The sequence below is a fragment of the Gracilinanus agilis genome, chromosome 2, assembly GCF_016433145.1.
Source record: "Gracilinanus agilis isolate LMUSP501 chromosome 2, AgileGrace, whole genome shotgun sequence".
Taxonomy (NCBI): domain Eukaryota; kingdom Metazoa; phylum Chordata; class Mammalia; order Didelphimorphia; family Didelphidae; genus Gracilinanus; species Gracilinanus agilis.
The window spans coordinates 377803120-377820489 of record NC_058131.1 but is presented as its reverse complement, the minus strand read 5'-3'; the positions used below and the strand labels follow the sequence as shown (position 1 = coordinate 377820489).

At 32.9% G+C, this 17370-nt stretch overlaps 1 protein-coding gene across 5 annotated transcripts in view; it reads left to right on the top strand.

Moving 5' to 3' along the window:
• Positions 1–1478: 1478 nt before the first annotated feature.
• GABRG2 (gamma-aminobutyric acid type A receptor subunit gamma2) overlaps positions 1479–17370 on the top strand; it is a 104804-nt gene continuing 88912 nt past the window's right edge. For 3 of the 5 annotated variants that reach the window (XM_044661727.1, XM_044661724.1, XM_044661725.1), the window contains exons 1-5: positions 1518–1659; positions 3305–3372; positions 4661–4881; positions 7633–7715; positions 10148–10285. In XM_044661727.1, coding sequence (XP_044517662.1) covers positions 3331–3372; positions 4661–4881; positions 7633–7715; positions 10148–10285 — 484 coding nt within the window. In that variant the 5' untranslated portion in view covers positions 1518–1659; positions 3305–3330. Of the gene's footprint in view, positions 1660–3304; positions 3373–4660; positions 4882–7632; positions 7716–10147; positions 10286–17370 lie in introns of all 5 variants that reach the window. The other 2 variants (XM_044661723.1, XM_044661726.1) reach the window with 2 other exon arrangements.

Genomic DNA, 17370 nt, shown 5'->3' with positions numbered 1-17370 from the left:
CTGAACTTGGAATCTTGAAGACCTAGCTTTAAAAACCACCTCTGATCCCTTGTAGCTATGTGACAAGGACAAAAATATTTCTTTCCATTTTAATATCCTCATTATAAAAATGGAGATAATAATACTCAAAATATATATTTTACTAGGTTATTGTGGTACATAAATAAGATGATACACTTTATGCAAAATATTGGTAGACTTTAAAGTGCTATAATAAAGTCTATATTATTAAAAGTCTCTTTACATATTCCTTAGTTAGGGTTTGGGGAGAACCCATGTATTTTTAGATTTCAAAATTTGAGATATATAGTATTGAATAGCAGATAGCAGTGAAAAAATGGTACCTCATTTCATTTTTAATATAGCTAATGGGGTCTACACATAAAGGAGACTAGGTGAACATGAGATCTGTGTGGAACTGCAGGCTAAGCTGGTTAGCCATCAATTCCTTTTTATCTGAAAACATTATTTCAGTGCTTTTTGTTACTTTAATACTCTGATCAAGGTCATGTTAATACCCTACTCATCACTATGAACATTGATTTGTATTTTCATTGCTGTGAATAAAGAAAGAAAATATTGGGTTAAATTGGTATTGACACTATTACAGTGCTTGGAGGTATTTTTAAAGAGAAATAAATGAATATAAAGGATTTTTATAGTAGCATTCAAGAACTATATACAAAGGATTGAAATTACTCATTTAGAAATCCAACATTAAGGAGTTTGTCACATAAAAGGTATCTTGAACCTCTAGGTTTGAGTTTTCATTACAATATGTTTCCTGTGACATGCATTGTCTTCTGTTCAGCCAAAAGCTAAATGATAGGTTTTTTAATGGTTTCCTATTGTACATAATAAAAGAGGAATGAAATTATTTTTACCAAAGCAAGAAAGCAAAAATATGAACATAGTTCATGTGTATTTGTATATGTTTGTATGCATATATTTGCATGTTTGTGTGCCAAAAAAAATGTGTCAAAGAACAAATCTTTTCCTAGTACTTTATCTCAGACCAGAATGACTGCTTGACAGTTTGTGGAAGTAAATCTAATTAGGAGGCTTTTATTATCATTAATAGACTGGATCAAGTTAAACTCTCAAAGGAGAGAGAAATGTGAATGTTATGACTGAACTCTCAAATGGTGCATTTATTTATGCATCATTTCCACCTTAATAAATGACAATGGGATTTTTTTAATACTCCCCTCTCAACTTTGGATAGGTGGAGGAAAGAGAAGAGAAATAAATGTTAAAGACAAAGAAGACTGATAAAGCCTGAGCTACTTATGTGTGGCCAGGCATATAGAGGTAGAGAATATTTCAGATAACAGGAGAATGCACTTAAATTGGCTGTAACCACTGTATATGCAACATTACAAAGAGTCTATTGATGGATATTGTGCTGATTTTCAATGAGCTTGCTCTGTTTGTTGTCTGTTTATGGGGATGCTAAAAATGATCTGGCCTTTTTTATTATTTGATTGTCTATCTTTTGTTCTTTTAGCCTCAGTAGCCAAAAATCTGATGATGACTATGAAGATTATGCTTCAAACAAAACATGGGTTTTAACTCCAAAAGTCCCAGAAGGAGATGTCACTTTCATCTTAAATGGCTTACTGGAAGGATATGATAACAAGTTGAGACCTGATATAGGAGGTTTGTTCTCAACTCCTTTTCTAATGGTTCATATGAAGGTATCTATATAGAGAGCAGAGATCAGAAGAATTTAGGAATCCAACTCATGTAATAGATGTTCCCTATTCCCTTTTATAGCAATCACTTTAAGCTATGTCAGAAAATCTAGGGTACTCAATAACTTAGAACTATGGGGAAGGGATAATGAATAGTAGCAAGTAACCATTAATGGAAATAATGGAGAACAATAATATTTTAGTGTGATTTTGAAGTTAACGAAGCAATATATACAAGGAATACGTGGCAGAAGACAAAGAAAAGGGAAAAAGACATGCTCTCAAGGAAAGCCTTAGAACCACATATTGGTGAAGTGTCTTCTGATATTTGAAATTTCCGGGAAACTGGAAAAGTGACCAGGCAAGTGGGAGTGTGAGGCTCGAGTAAGAAAACAGAAATAAGGCATTTTACAAACCTTAAAGCTCTTGAAACACATTATTATTATAACTACTAGCAAAATTAAGCTTTCTGGGGGAAAAGTGTATGCTTATTCACTTTTATGTTTAATATAAATTATTAACACGTTCTTAAGTCCAAACAATCAGCAACACAATAAGTTAAATCTTAATTTGTAGCAAATGCAGTGAAAAATTTTAATGAGTTCTTAAAAGTTGGTTAGACATGGCTCCCACACACTCATGATAATTATTTTAAATGCAAATACAGCAAATTTACTCAATGTCAGTACCCACTCACATATGCTATGTGCTCTATATGATATTCTAGCATTATGGAATTTCAATTTCTCAAACATCACTATGAAAGAAGAATCACATTCCTCAAAGCTGTATGGAAAGAATCATAGAATTTTTCAGGTTTGTAGAAGCCTGAGAGTCATTGCAATAGAGGGGACAAGAGCCTGTGCTTGGAATCGGGTTATTGATGTATTCATCCATCTGATACATGCTAGCTATCAGATCTTAGACAAGGAATGTAATTTCTCACAGGAAACACTAAAAGTATAAGTGACATGTGAGTTTCCAGACATAAAGCATTAATAAGTTTCAACAGTTGTGCATACCAATGATATCATGTCTCAATAGTCCTCCCCCAAAAGTCTTAGTGAGCATTTAGTTAAATTCTTCTTGATTTACAGATAGGAAGAAGAAAAGGCGGAGGTGTAGCAAAGCTAGTTAAAGCAAGGAAGCTGAATTGAAATTCCTCATAGACTCATTCAACTATTGCATTATATTCTACTCTATAATTTTAACTCAACTTCTAATTATATGAGATGTTTATTAACCTTCTGCTTCCAAGGAAACTATGCTGAACAAATTTTCTTCTGATGTTCAGTGTAGAAGAGACAGTCCAAAGAAGAATGTAGGAAACTAGGAAAGTTTCCAAGTTGTTCATTTTGAACAAATATAATTTTTCAAGAGAGGGAATAATCAAATATATATGCAACACTGGAAATTTTCAAAGGAGATTTTAGGTGAAAGTTATATTTATACAAGTTATTATCTTATTTTGTTCATTGGATTCAAATTTTAGGCATATTTATACCATCTTAGATGGAAATTATTTAAATCAGTAAACCTAAAGCATATAATACAATTAATGTTTGTGACTTTTACTTATTCACACACCTCTTCTTTTGATTTCTTGACAGTAAAACCAACATTAATTCACACTGACATGTATGTGAATAGCATTGGACCAGTGAATGCTATTAACATGGTGAGTTTCAGGTATTTGGACTATATTTTTGAACTATCAATATATTAACTTCCATCTGGGTTTTGTGTTTATGCTTTGCAATTATCTAAAATTCTCTCATGATTTAAAAATATTTTCAAGTCACTGTGATGGGTTATGAAAGGAAATTTTAAATGGGGAAGAACTAGTTAGGTTCAAATTGGAAATTTTCTCAATAAATTCTGCTTTGAATGGATTAACAATAGTAAGATATATGTTTAACCCATATACTGGGTTCTCTAAAACAACTGCGATTGTATGTTTATAGAGATACAGGATAAAATATAATAAATTATATGCCAGTTCCTATTATTATATTATAAACATCTGGTTCTGGACTATGTCATGTAATGAATTAAATCTTACTATTTAGTGAACCAAATGATAATTATTTGATTGAAGATTATAGAAAATGAGTTTATTTCTCATTTTTATGATAAGTACATGCCAACACAAAGCAAAATGAGTGGAGGTTTATCTCTGATATTGCAACATTCCTCCAATATCTATTTTTCCTGTTATTTATGTCATTTGATATTTAAATAAAAATTACATACATATAAATATAGGGATAGTGAATTTTGTGACAAAATATTAGCTCTCTTATGCCTTCTGCATCACAACCAAATTGTCCTATTACTATTCTTCTTATGTGGTTATATGTTGTTTCTGCATCTGTGTCCAAGGTCTCATAGATAGCTAGTGATAGAAACAGGAAAACATTTTTAGTCCTATGATTCTAAATCCAATCTCCATTTTTATAAGGGCTGTGATGCTATATACTACATATATAATCACATAAGGAAGAAGCAGGGCATACACAAGAAGGAACCTTTATGTCCATAGGATTTTGAGAAAAGTAGGTAGTATTTGCATATGGCTATTTAATTGAGTTCATTTCCCAATTTATATGGAAAACAACTCCAGTGGGAGTAAAGGCGAAACTGTTACTTTAAAAAGAACCTTGAGCTTTGATTAGCACCATAGGGTATGGAATTGTCTGGCTTATGTTAGTGCTGGATTCTTGTGACAAAATTCACTTATTAATGTCTCTTTGTAATTGCATTCTTCTATTGATCTTAGGGAGTCTTCCTTTGCTACTCAAGACCTAAAAGCAAAATTTCATTGTAGTTTAAATTAGTTTACAGGAATAACAACAACAACAACAAATTATCCTTCTGAATTCAGTAAGCTAGACGACAGACGATATCAAAATATCCTTCTAATGATCTGAAATTGACTGACTTCATGTTTGTCTTTAAAACCACAGGAGTATACAATTGACATCTTTTTTGCACAAACCTGGTATGACAGACGACTGAAATTTAACAGTACCATAAAGGTCCTCAGGCTCAATAGCAACATGGTTGGGAAGATTTGGATTCCAGACACCTTTTTCCGGAATTCCAAAAAAGCTGATGCCCACTGGATCACGACACCCAATCGCATGCTCCGAATCTGGAATGATGGCCGGGTACTATACACTCTCAGGTGCTTTTTCTTCTATTAACATCTGGGCTGACATTAGGGGAAAAAAGGAGAGAATATTGTTCTCAGTACTTTGATCCAGAATGGGAATTTTTCAGTGCATTTCAGAAAGACACTAAAGTATTGCAATCTTGTAACATGAATTATCCCTCCTCCCTCCACCCCAGTCCATTTTTAGCATGTTCCTGTAGACATTTAAATATGAATAGGGTGGTTGGCAGTAGCCCTAATATGAATTAATAGTAGGATGTTCTATCATGTCTTGATGTATTTCTCATTGCCTTTTTGCCATTATTAGAATATGTATATTTTCGATACTAATAATTTTCTAATGGGTTCTATTAAGTGAGAGCTAGGAAAGAATGGATTTAATAAATCATTTCTAGAGTCAAATAAGGTTGATATATTTTTAAAAGCCTTGGTTTGCATGGTAACCATTGTTATAGAGGTATTTTTGAATACTTAAAAATACATAGCCTTGACCATGTCTACATGACTAACATGGCTGGTTGAAAAATGATAAAAAAAAATTCTCTTCAACCTAATTTGTAGTAGGCCTGCACAGTGACAAATATCAAGCTTGACTAATTACTTTATCTATTTATTTGATTTATTAATTTGATGTCATGTGTACATAGTGGCTTTGTTTTTTGTTTTTTGTTTTTAGAGAAACTCAGAGTAAAGACTCTAAGACAGAAAGACAAAGGCTAAATAAACAGGATTAAGTGATTTGCTCAGGTTCACTAAGAAGAGAGTGTCTGAGTGCAGATTTAAATCTAGTTGCCCCAGACTCCAGGCTTTGTATTCTATCCATTGTGCCATCTAGCTACCCCTCCCTATATAACTTTTGAAAGATATATGATTAACTCATGAATTATCCACCAAAGAATATTTGTATTAAAAAACCATTTTTAAAAAGTCCTAAGTAAATTATCTCTAAATAATTTTGTTACTCTCTCATATTTATGTGAATTCTTAGTTTCCTATATTGGATCATTTGACTGTTAAGATTATTTGAAACTCAAATACCTCAATTACTTTGTAGTCTGGGGGTAGCTGGATGGCTCTGTGGATTGAGAGGCAGGCCTAGGTATGTCCTAGGTTCAAATCTGGCCTCAGTTACTGCCTAGCTGTGTGACCCTGGGCAAGTCACTTAATCCCCATTGTCTACTAACACTTACTGCTCTTCTGCCTTGGAACCAATAAGGCAGAAGATAAGAGTTTTAAAAAATTACTTTGTAGCTTTTCTGTCATAAATGCTAGTCACTAGATAACCACATCTAATCCAAAAACTCTGGAATGCTGGATGAGTGTTGTTATACACATGCTTTCAAATTTGTTTGTTTAAGATCTTGGCATAATATTTACAAAATAAATGTCCATTAATTTAGGTTGTATATTTTGTGCACTCTTAAAATATTTTCTAAAACACAATCCCTTAAAAGTGACTCTCAAATCTTAGTCATATAGATCTTTTGTTTTTAGAAAAATAATCTCATTTACAAAGAAGATTGTTAGTGGTTATTTTATATTAAGCAAAGCATTTGAAGAGTAGACTAGAGAGATTAAAATTTATTGGAGATCAAAATCTGTTTGATATATCAAAAAAGTAGTGCAGAGTTTTTGAAATACTAAATATTAAATTAATTTTGCTGTCTGTATCCCAAGCTACTCTTCTTATCAATCAGGCATTCATGCTATTAGGGCAGTCACTAAAATGTGACTCCTATGCACTTGCCAATCAAAACTTGGTAAAAAAATCTATACATATTTAATTTATTTAGTTTCATTTTATATAGTAACATTTATTTCTGTCCTGCTTTATCCTTTTCTCTTTCCGTGTTTTCATTTCAGTTTCCCATGGATAAAGTTAAATTAAGGATGGAACATCATGTTGAGTAATATATTATCTTAGTGTGGCATTAATGATCTTTTTTTTTTTTTAAGAAAAGAAATAATCCAAAAGCTGGCAAATAGGCCAACTCTTTCTGGGGAATGGTAAAACCTCACCAACAGGGAGTCAGAGAGGAGCATGATTTGGAGATTTTAAAAGCCAATCAGCTTTAAAAAATACTTTTAATTCACTTGTGCTAATCAATAACAATGGAATTTTAAGTAGAATGTTTTCATTAATTAATAGATAAAACTTTATTTGCATCTAAAGAGTGAGAGTGTGCTAAAGGACTTGAAACTTATTTGTTGTCTTAAGCAGGGTAATTATTCCCTTCTGTTATCTTTCTCTACATTAATTTACCAATAACTACTTGAATGGGGAAAAGTAATTTCAAATACTTTCCTGGTTAATCAATCCTAAATTCTTAAATTTTGGTTTGAAATGAATGAGTTTTTACTATTTGGTTTCTGTAAATGAGAAATGTAATGCTGTATTGAATAACTCTTAAGATGGGCATTATTTTTCCCTTCGGATTTTATTCTTTTCAGTTTACAGGAGATCCACTCTCCTTGATTCATGGCTGACTGTTAATTCAATAGAAATTCCAATAAGGGACAGCTAGATAGCTCAATGGATAGGTCTCAAGATGGGAGAACATGGTTGAAATCTGGTTTCAGATACTTCCCAGCTGTGTGATGCTGGGCAAATCACTTAACCACAATTGCCCAACCTTAACCACTCTTTTACCTTGGAATCAATTCTTAGTATCAATTCTTAAACAGAAAATAAGGATTAAAAAAATAAACACCAATAAATGTTCATTTTGACTAGTTTAAACATTAGACATTGTCTTTCTATAGACTGACAATAGATGCTGAATGCCAGTTACAGTTGCATAACTTCCCAATGGATGAACATTCATGTCCCCTGGAATTTTCCAGCTGTAAGTAATGTTTCCCTTTATATGTCTCCATGATCATTTATTCATCTCTTTTGTTAAGAAAGCTGATAAAAGTCAATTATTTAGAAGAGAATAGTGGGCATCTGTATTCTTGTATAGAAATGGAAGCACAAATTAATTTAAATTTAAAGAAGACTTTAAAATATCATTCTTACTATTAGAACTCTTCTAAAATGACATGGGTATAAAATGAAATGAAATAAAGAATTCAGTGTTTAAAGGTTTTCCACAAATATCGGTATTAATAGTTTGGACTTTATTTGACAATAAACAATGATTGTACTAAAATACTTGAAATATATTTGTTCTTTTAATATCAAAAGCTGGAAAACCACTATTCATTGGACTACATAACTTTTTTATTTCTCTTCCAAATATGAAATCCAATTATCATATTCCAAGTATTTATTCTTTATTTAATTACTATAACTTATATGTTCCATTATTTTGTTCTTTTGCATCAAATTAATTTTTCCCAGCTACAACAATTTATATTTAAAAAACAGAAGAACAATCTCTGCCATTTGAAAATCCAGGTTTCCTAAATTACACAGCACCGGAAAACAAACAAAAAACTAATTTTTAGCCACATTTCATTTTTTACAATTGTAAGACATTTCAGAAATAAGTGCTCCATATAGCATGTGATCCTTGCATTCCTATAGAAGAAGAAAGTCAAAATTGTGTAAAGTAAGTTACACATCTCTTCACTAGATTTTAATTATGCTAATCATGAAGGTCATATTATTCTTCTTAGCCAAGTATAGTGGAGACAGATGGTTATTGAACTATTAGTACAATGGCATATATAAAAGTAAACTTTAGAATCTACCTTAGGGAATCTTTATCTTCTACAACAGCTATTATCATCCCCTGTAAAGCCTTAATATTTTCTTCTTTATTTGTACCCTTGCTTTCTTGAATTTTTTTTAATATTCACTTACCTGTACATCATTTCATTCTACCAAAACTACCAACCCAAATTAAATTAAAATTCCTTAAGTGCAAGGTGATTTAGTTTTTTGCTGTATATCCCAATGCCAAAATGGTGTCTCATGCATTGTAACCACTTAATAAATATTTAATATAGACAACTTTTTTTAGCTCACTAAGTCATAGAATTCTGGTTAACAAGTAATGAGCAAAATTTAGGGCTAGATGAGAACTTGGCTAATATAATAGAAAGTATTTTTAGGTTATGGATAATTCTAGGATTACTGAGAAGAGCATGCAATCCAAACATTTAGAGATAGTATAGAACAGTATAGAGATAGTAATGTACAATATTATTCTGACTTGAATTAAGTAAACACAGTTAACCTTATATTAAAACACTGAATAATATGTTTCTCTAAAGCTTTCAAAAGATAAATTTTAATCCACTAATAGATCAGAAAATCAAGAAGAAATTATGTCACCATGCAATTGTATAAATTTGCATTTTTATCTGTTGCATCTGTCTTAATTTGTTTTACTCATTATACTCAGCCAGAATCTTAATGTATTTAATAACAAATGTACAGGTTCTCATTGCCTTGTATTAGAACTCTTTCCCCACCATTTCCATATGGTTGAAGTTAAGAAAGCTAATCCTTTTGACCAGAGTAGAAGAGAATCTTAAGGCTTCTTTATACTTGTCCACTCTTCATTCTCTAAACTTCTTTCTGCCCTTCAAGTGTTAACCTCAAAGCTATTCCTACTCTAAACTAGTGCTGCCAGGTCAAACTAGCATATAAATAATTCCTTAATCTGATTTGTGTTGTCAATTTCCCCCTCTTTACATTGAAGTGATTTCTCTCTTTCATTTTATCTCCTTCCTGAATTTTCTGGTAGGATCATGTAGAAGGTAGAATATGATCAAAAGGCTAGATTAAAAACAAAACTCAACAAGATTATACAATTTTCTTTGAACAATTAGTTAATTAGTTCTTAAGCAACTATGAATTGTCCCAGTGGTGGACTCTTTTCAAAGCGAACAGATAATTATTTTTATAATAAATTGTCATCCATATTGTAAGTAAAACATAAGATAAAGAAAAATAAAAGACGCAATCCAAAATTGTATAAGTAGAAGAATGACAGTGTTCAAAATAATAATTTTAAAAATTAGACATATCCAACACATGTAACTTTGCTGTCAAGTATTGAGCAAATCACATAACTTTGATGGGATTCATTTTCCTCATCTATAGGTTTTTTAACTACATTGTGTAGGACTTTTTTTGAAGACAAAAAAAAAAAAACTTGACACTAATGTTTGAGAGCTTACACAAGGTTGTGAACATCAAATGAAGCAATATATTTTAAAACTTTGTGCAAACTTTAAAGTGTTCTTTTATAATAATGTTTTTAAAACTATATAATAAGTGATCTAAATAACCATTATAAACCTTCTCTACTTCATTGTATCAAAGATGGCTACCCACAGGAAGAAATTGTTTATCAATGGAAACGCAGCTCTGTTGAAGTAGGTGACACAAGGTCTTGGAGGCTTTATCAGTTTTCATTCGTTGGACTGAGAAATACTACTGAGGTGGTCAAGACAACTTCAGGTAAGATAGGAAAATCCTTCTCTTTCAGAAAGATATAACAGGAAAGAAAATGTTACTATTGATAGCATGATATTTATTGCATGTTAGAGTTTATCATGTGTTCTATATCTTTATAAATATATGTATATACATATATCTCAGCCTAAACTATGAAGTTATAAATCCAGGCTAAACAAAATAATTCTAATTTCCTAGAGATAATTGTCATTGGGATTTGAGCGATTCAGGATGAAGGAGATTGATATTATGTGTGCTTTGAAAAAGTGCTGTTAGCATCATTTCTTATAATTACATGTTGCAATCCAGTTATTCAACAGTATTGTGTAATTGATTAGAAACTACCATGGTTATTATTCATCTATCTATACTAACCAAAAAGATCTTTATCAAAAGTTAGCTATAACACTTAAAATAATCTTTCAGCCAAACTAGAAACACATACATGGTTCTGCATATGAAAGGATTCACAATTTTATGTTAAATGAGATAAGCTAGAAATACGGAATATTTTCTAATAAGATCTTTCTGAATTTTGTTAACCTAAAGGTTGTTGGAGAGTTTTGTTCAATTACTCTTTTACAAAAGTGATGGTATTGCTATACTATTATCAGAGGAACCTAAGTTCCACAGGACTTATGTTACTCTAACCATCATTAACTCAAGGAAAAGCTTTATTTTAATTTTTCCAGGAAAAATGATAGATGTGTTGATTAATACCGTGTTTCTACAAGTATAATAGTAGATATTTGTGAGAAGACTAGATGAGCTTAGGAATATAATATTGAGGTATTTCCATAGTAGAGTGAACCTAATTGAGATATTGAAAAATGGAATTCATGATATGGTTGTCATCAGTATGTTGCTCTGAATAATTGGGTAGATTTAAGATTAATGAGTAAGCTTCTGGTTAATACAAATTTAGACAGAATGGTACAACAAGTCTGCTGGTAAGTAAACATTTTAATGACTTCATTTCTAAAGGCTATCACTTTCTAGAAGGTGAAATACTATATCCTTAGGGTGCTACTCAAAGTACACAAAAGCTCACAGTGACTATAAGAATGTGACATGGTAGAAAAGTAGGTCATAAATGTAACTTCTTTATTATTTAAATGAATTCATGATCTCATATGTTCCTTTCACTAGTATATACAGAAAACTTCTATCCTTCTTATTCTATTTATTCTTCTCTATTTCTTTCCATATGTCAACAAGAATAAGGCAAAAAGCATTTTTACCTACAATGTTTCAGGTTATGTGATAAACTCTAGGAATACCAAAAAAGGTAAAAAAGGTCCTTGTTTCCAATGATCTAACACTAAAACAGAGGAAATAATATGCAAACAACTATTTTATTGCAAAATTCGATATTTTAGCTTGGTCTTGAAGAAAGATAGAGAAATCAGAAGGTAGAGATAAGGGACAGATTTCCAGGGATGAAGGACAACCAGTGAAAATGCCCTTTGTCAAGAGATGTCACTGGATTACAGAGTGCATGGAGGAGAATAAATTGTATCAAAACTGGAAAACTAAGGGACTAGGTTATGATGGATTGTAAATGCCAAACGATGGATGTAATATTTGATGCTTAGATTATGGGAAGTCATTGGACTGTTCTGAATGGTGGTGGGGAGTGGCATATTTGATGCTTAGGTTATGGGAAGCCTTTGGACTATATTGAATAGTGGTATGGAGTGGCATGGTGAGACTTGAACTTCAGAAAAATCAGTTTAACAGTTCAATGGAGATAGATTGAAGTGGAAAGAGACTTGAAGCAAGGGGATCAACCAAGAAACTTTTGCAATAATCCAGGTGAGAAAGGATAAGGGTCTGTAGGTCTGGAATAGGCAGATGTCACTTTCAGAAAAGAATTCAAGAGATGTTATAAAAAGAATTGACAAGATTTGGCAACTAATTGGATATGAGGTCAGGTTGAGGTAAGTGAGAGAAAGTGAGAAGTTTAGAACACTATTTACTTACTTACGTTATGGTCCTGGTTGATTTAGAGGATGACAGTAACCATGACAGTAATAGGGAGATTAGGAAGAAGGGAGGTTCTGGGGAAAGAATGATGAATTCAGTTTGCCACACGTTGAGTTTAATAACTAAGAAACATTAAATTCATATGTTATAGAGATTAGGACTGGATAAGTAGATCTGAGAATCAATGGCAAAGAGATGATATTAGAACACATTGAAACTGATGAGGTCACCAAAGAGGAATACTAGAGAAAGAGAAGAGAAGGCACAAGTCAGAATCTTGGGAGATCCCCATGTTTAATGGGAAAGACTTGAAAGAAGATCCAGCAAAGAAGACTGAGAAGAAGCAGTCAGAGAGGCAGAAAGAGATCCAAGGAGTGAGTAAAATAATGAAGACCTAGAAAAATAATTTATTATGTAGAAGAATGTGAGTGAGAGTTTCAAAGAGGTCAAAGATGATAAGAATTGATGAAAAGCTATTGCATTTCATAATTAATAGATCATTGGTGAAGACAAAGATTATTGGAAATTTTGCTTAAATGATAAGACTTGGAGTTAGACTTCAGAGAGTATAGGTCTCTGTATAGGATGTAAACAATGTTTTAAAGGCTTTCCTTTTTTCTGCTTTTGTGGATATGGGTATGATGCTTCTATATTCTATCTGTTATTTCCCTCTCAGCCTTCTTATGGTCTTAAGTTTCTATAATATACATGTAAAATAAATGTAAATTGAAATGAAATAAAACAAAATGTAATATAGCTTTTGGTCGATCTGACCTGATTTTAGCACTAACATGCTACTCAGAAAGTTCTTTCTGAAGGCCTTTCTAAAATGATCATAGTTCTTCCTCACAAAGAGATAATAATGCTACACATTATGTCTCTCCCTAGGTCTAGCACAGTTCTTGGGACACAGTGGGAAGTTAATAAAAAAAGGTTGAATTGGTTGGGGTGGCTGGTTGTAATGACAAATGAGCAACGGGAGGGGATGAGACTGGTTGTATTACTTATGCATTCTAATCTTTCATCTCAAAAAAAGAATCAGAAGTCTTTACTTCTGGAGAAAAAGGAACATTAAAATAAAAATGTCACCTGTTCTAAATGGTGTCTCAGAGAAATCTAGCATTATTCTCATTCACAATTATATTTCTTTTAAAAGAAAAATCTGCAGCACCTATCAGCTTATGGACATCATATTCATAGTATTTCAACAGAAAAGACACATCTTTTACTTAAAGGGTGAAAGCCCAGAGTGATCCTAATAATGCCATCAGGATCAAATAGATAAATTAAAATGGATTGCAATCCTAGAGTCCCCAAATTTCTTATCTCTGGAGACAGGCCATTTACTCTCAGAAATAATTTGTCCAGGAAGAAAGTGATAAACTTAAAATATAATGAAGAGTCACTATGCTATCTGAAGACAATTAATCTTTGCTGAGAAATTACAGAGATGCTCTAATGTGGCAGACATTAGATTTCTTATTCCATTTCATGTGTACATTGAGTAGTTTCATTTACTTAATATGATGAAGCCATTTCTAAGAGTAAAGATATGTAAAATCCCTAAATTGAGCATTCCTTTATACTTTGCACTCCTAAAAATTTGGTACAATTCTATGCACTGTGGTAACATTTGTTTGATTCTTTTTGTTAGAAAGGCAGAGTTTCAATTTGAAATAGAAAGTGAATGTCCTCAATTGATATTTTAATTGTTAGCTAATTTAATAGAAGTGATTCTATGAATTAATTTCATTCCTCTTGTATTCACTATTCAGATAGTTTATCCACCCTTGATATTTCTGATTTGAAATCATTGCTACATTCCTACCTCTTTTATATGTACTGCCAGTGGTTATTGTGAAAAGTTATACTGTTAGGAAAGAGAAAGGCAAAAATCATTTATTAACACCTACTATTTCCAGGTACTCTCCTAAGTGCTGGGTATCAAAATATAAGCAAAAAGACAGTATCTAGCTTCAAGGATATTGTATTCTAATATGGGGAAATAGCACATAAAGCAGAACTGAGAATATTCCAGATCATGATATGGTAGCAAAATCTAGAGTACCAAAAACAAATTCAAAAGAAGAATGAAAACAATCTGATCTGACCTTCTCCCCAAAAAAGGAAAAGTTCACTAATGGTAGAAGAGGGTCAAAGAGATGTGTTCTGGGCTAAGAAGGCCATAGGTGATGAAAAAAATTCCAATTTACTAGAAAACCTATGTCACCTCTCACCCTTGCTTTATGTAAAGAAACTAGTTCTTTTTTGTTTTACCTATGGCATGCTCACCAGGCAGGCATGTTGTTCTTTTTATGATACTTGGCTTTAAACATGGACAAAGTCTACAACATGTTCTGAGCTTTAATTAGGGTTGAATAATTTCTTTAAATTTTCCTCCAGGAAACTCTCTAGAAAGGGAAGGTACAGAAAGTACTGTCAAATATTTGATATCTGAACATCAACATCAAATATATGATCATGAGATCAAATGTTATATATATATATATATACTTTCTCAAATTAAAAAACTACTATGAGAGGTTAAAGCAAACTTAGACTTAGGAGGAAATTTAATATTCTGTGGTTCATCTGAGTCTGCATAATATAGCAAGGAAACTAAAGCATGGAGAGGATATCTGCAGTTGAAAAACAATGACCAAAAATCATAAAGTATTTTCATTGAATACAAATGTTTTAAAAATAAACTGCAAAGGGCAGCTGGGTAGCTCAGTGGAGTGAGAGTCAGGCCTAGAGACAGGAGGTCCTAGGTTCAAACCCGGCCTCAGCCACTTCCCAGCTGTGTGACCCTGGGCAAGTCACTTGACCCCCATTGCCCACCCTTACTACTCTTCCACCTATGAGACAATACACCAAAGTACAAGGGTTAAAAAAAAAATAAACTGCAAAATGAAAAAAAAAACTGCAACACTTAACTGTTTTGCTGCTGGGAATAGAAAACAAGAAAGGATCATATGGGATCTTCGAGAAAGGAGACACACTGTGTAGGGTAGTAAAATTTACTTTGCCTATAGCCAACTCACTATATGCTTCTACATCAGGGGTATTTGAATTCTTAGGGAAATTCCCCAAGATTTGAGGATTCTGGGTAGATTAGACTTCATTGAATGCATCTTAATAGGAATTAGGATTAGAGTACATATGTATCTACAATAGTTTATGGGAATTTGAGTGATGAAGGAGCAGTTTCATTAGAGTCTTTAAAATATAAAGAAATAAAAGCACATGGAAAATTCTCACTTGTTCTGTGGGGAAAAGATAATCTTTCCCCCTTTTTTTATATTACTATGGCATGAGAGGTAATGGAAATCGAAGAATGACTAATTGTCCTCTTTTGCCAACAACTTCCAGAAGGCTGCTTCCTTTGGGAGAAATCCAGGACACATGGTCAGTTCTCTCGGGAAGCACAGCCGCCAGCACTTAGCCATTAACACAGGACTGCTGTTAGGTAGGCTTGCTGGTAGCTGATTCTTTTGCCAGATCTCTGAGCAGTCATTTGGGAAGTCTCAATATTTTGCTCTATATTTAAGACTTATTGATGTGTTTTGCTTTTACATTATAAACATTTACAAATTACTCCCACTTCATGGAAGGCTTCTTATCACAAAGAAAGCAGTTAAGTCAAACTAATAATGTGTAATTAATAATACAGTAACCTCATCTAGAAGTACATGCCAGACTCCTACCTCTCTATTAAAAAAACAAAACAAAACAAAACAAATGTCTCCTTTTTCTTCAACCTTCTCTCAACCTCACTGGATTTAAAAGGGAAAAGAAATTTTCTATTATGTTTCCATTTCTTTCTGTTAATGCATTTAAACTATAATAAGTGTGTGTGTGTGTGTTTGTGTGTGTGTGTGTGTGTGCTTGTGTGTGTGTTTTAACTAGATCATGAGAAACTGGGAAGGAAATAAAATATTGCCATGAAATTATTGCATAAGTCTTATTTGGAGATTAAACCCAAATTTTAAAGTAAAGAGAGAGATAAGCCAAATTCATGACAAATTTATGAAATATCATTAGCAAATAATTTCATTTTAAAAACTTAAAGCAAGTTTAGAGGATTCTGAGTCAGGGTCAGATAGGTGAAATGGAGAACTGTTGTGAGGAAGATTAGATTAGTTAGTTAATTAAGTATTAAGGATGTATCTAGCAGGAAGGAGCTGGAGCTGGGAATTCCAGGATGGAATGAGGGAGGAGGAAGAAGTGGCTTGTGCTCTGGGAAGGACTCCATTGGAGGTTAACACAAACTGTATTTAGCTCTGGGAGCACTCAGAGTAAAAGGACATCCTGTATCCTGATTTTCCCCTGGGATCCTGAGTGGTAGCATCTAGCAAAGAGAGATCAACAGTCCTGTGCCAAGGAAGAGGAGAAGTTTGAGATCTGGTGGACAGCGTTTCAAGCAAACCCTCCCTACTTGGTACCTGAGACCACCTTGGCGCTTGGCATCCAGAGATCATCAGTGGATTTCAGTGAGAATCTCAAAGCCACTAAGTCTTAGCTGCACTCAAGCCTGGCAGGTTCCAGGTCTGAGGCAGTCTCCCAGAGACTCCGTTACAGCTCGTTGGGTCCTGTCAGTTTAGATTACTAAATTGGTGTAGAAATAAGTCTTTCCTTTCCCTGTGGATTTAATCATTAGATTTAAGGTTTTAGAGTAGACATCCTTATCCCACCTTTTAGTTGTTCATAATTAAACCCAGTTATATCTTGTTACCTTGTCTGTTGGATTCAAAGCCTCTGGCCCAGGGTGACAGTTGGACAAGTGTTCCTTTTTCAGTTAGGAGCAGCTTGGCTGTTCTTATCCCCATGTCCACGTCTAGTCTATCATAAACCCCAGTGTGTGTACTCACAATCACATAGTTTTATTTTAATATCCCTGGTGACCCCATTACCTTTACTTATATTTCCTATAGAACAGATTGCTGAAGTGAGGGTCAAACCTTAATTATGGCATTGGATAAGTTGTACAAACTCTCTATTTCATCTAACCACTTTTAAGGATAAAAATTAAATCTTAGGATCATAGTTTTGGAGTTGGAAGGGACTGTAGAGGTCCCACTGATACATTTTATAAGTGAGAA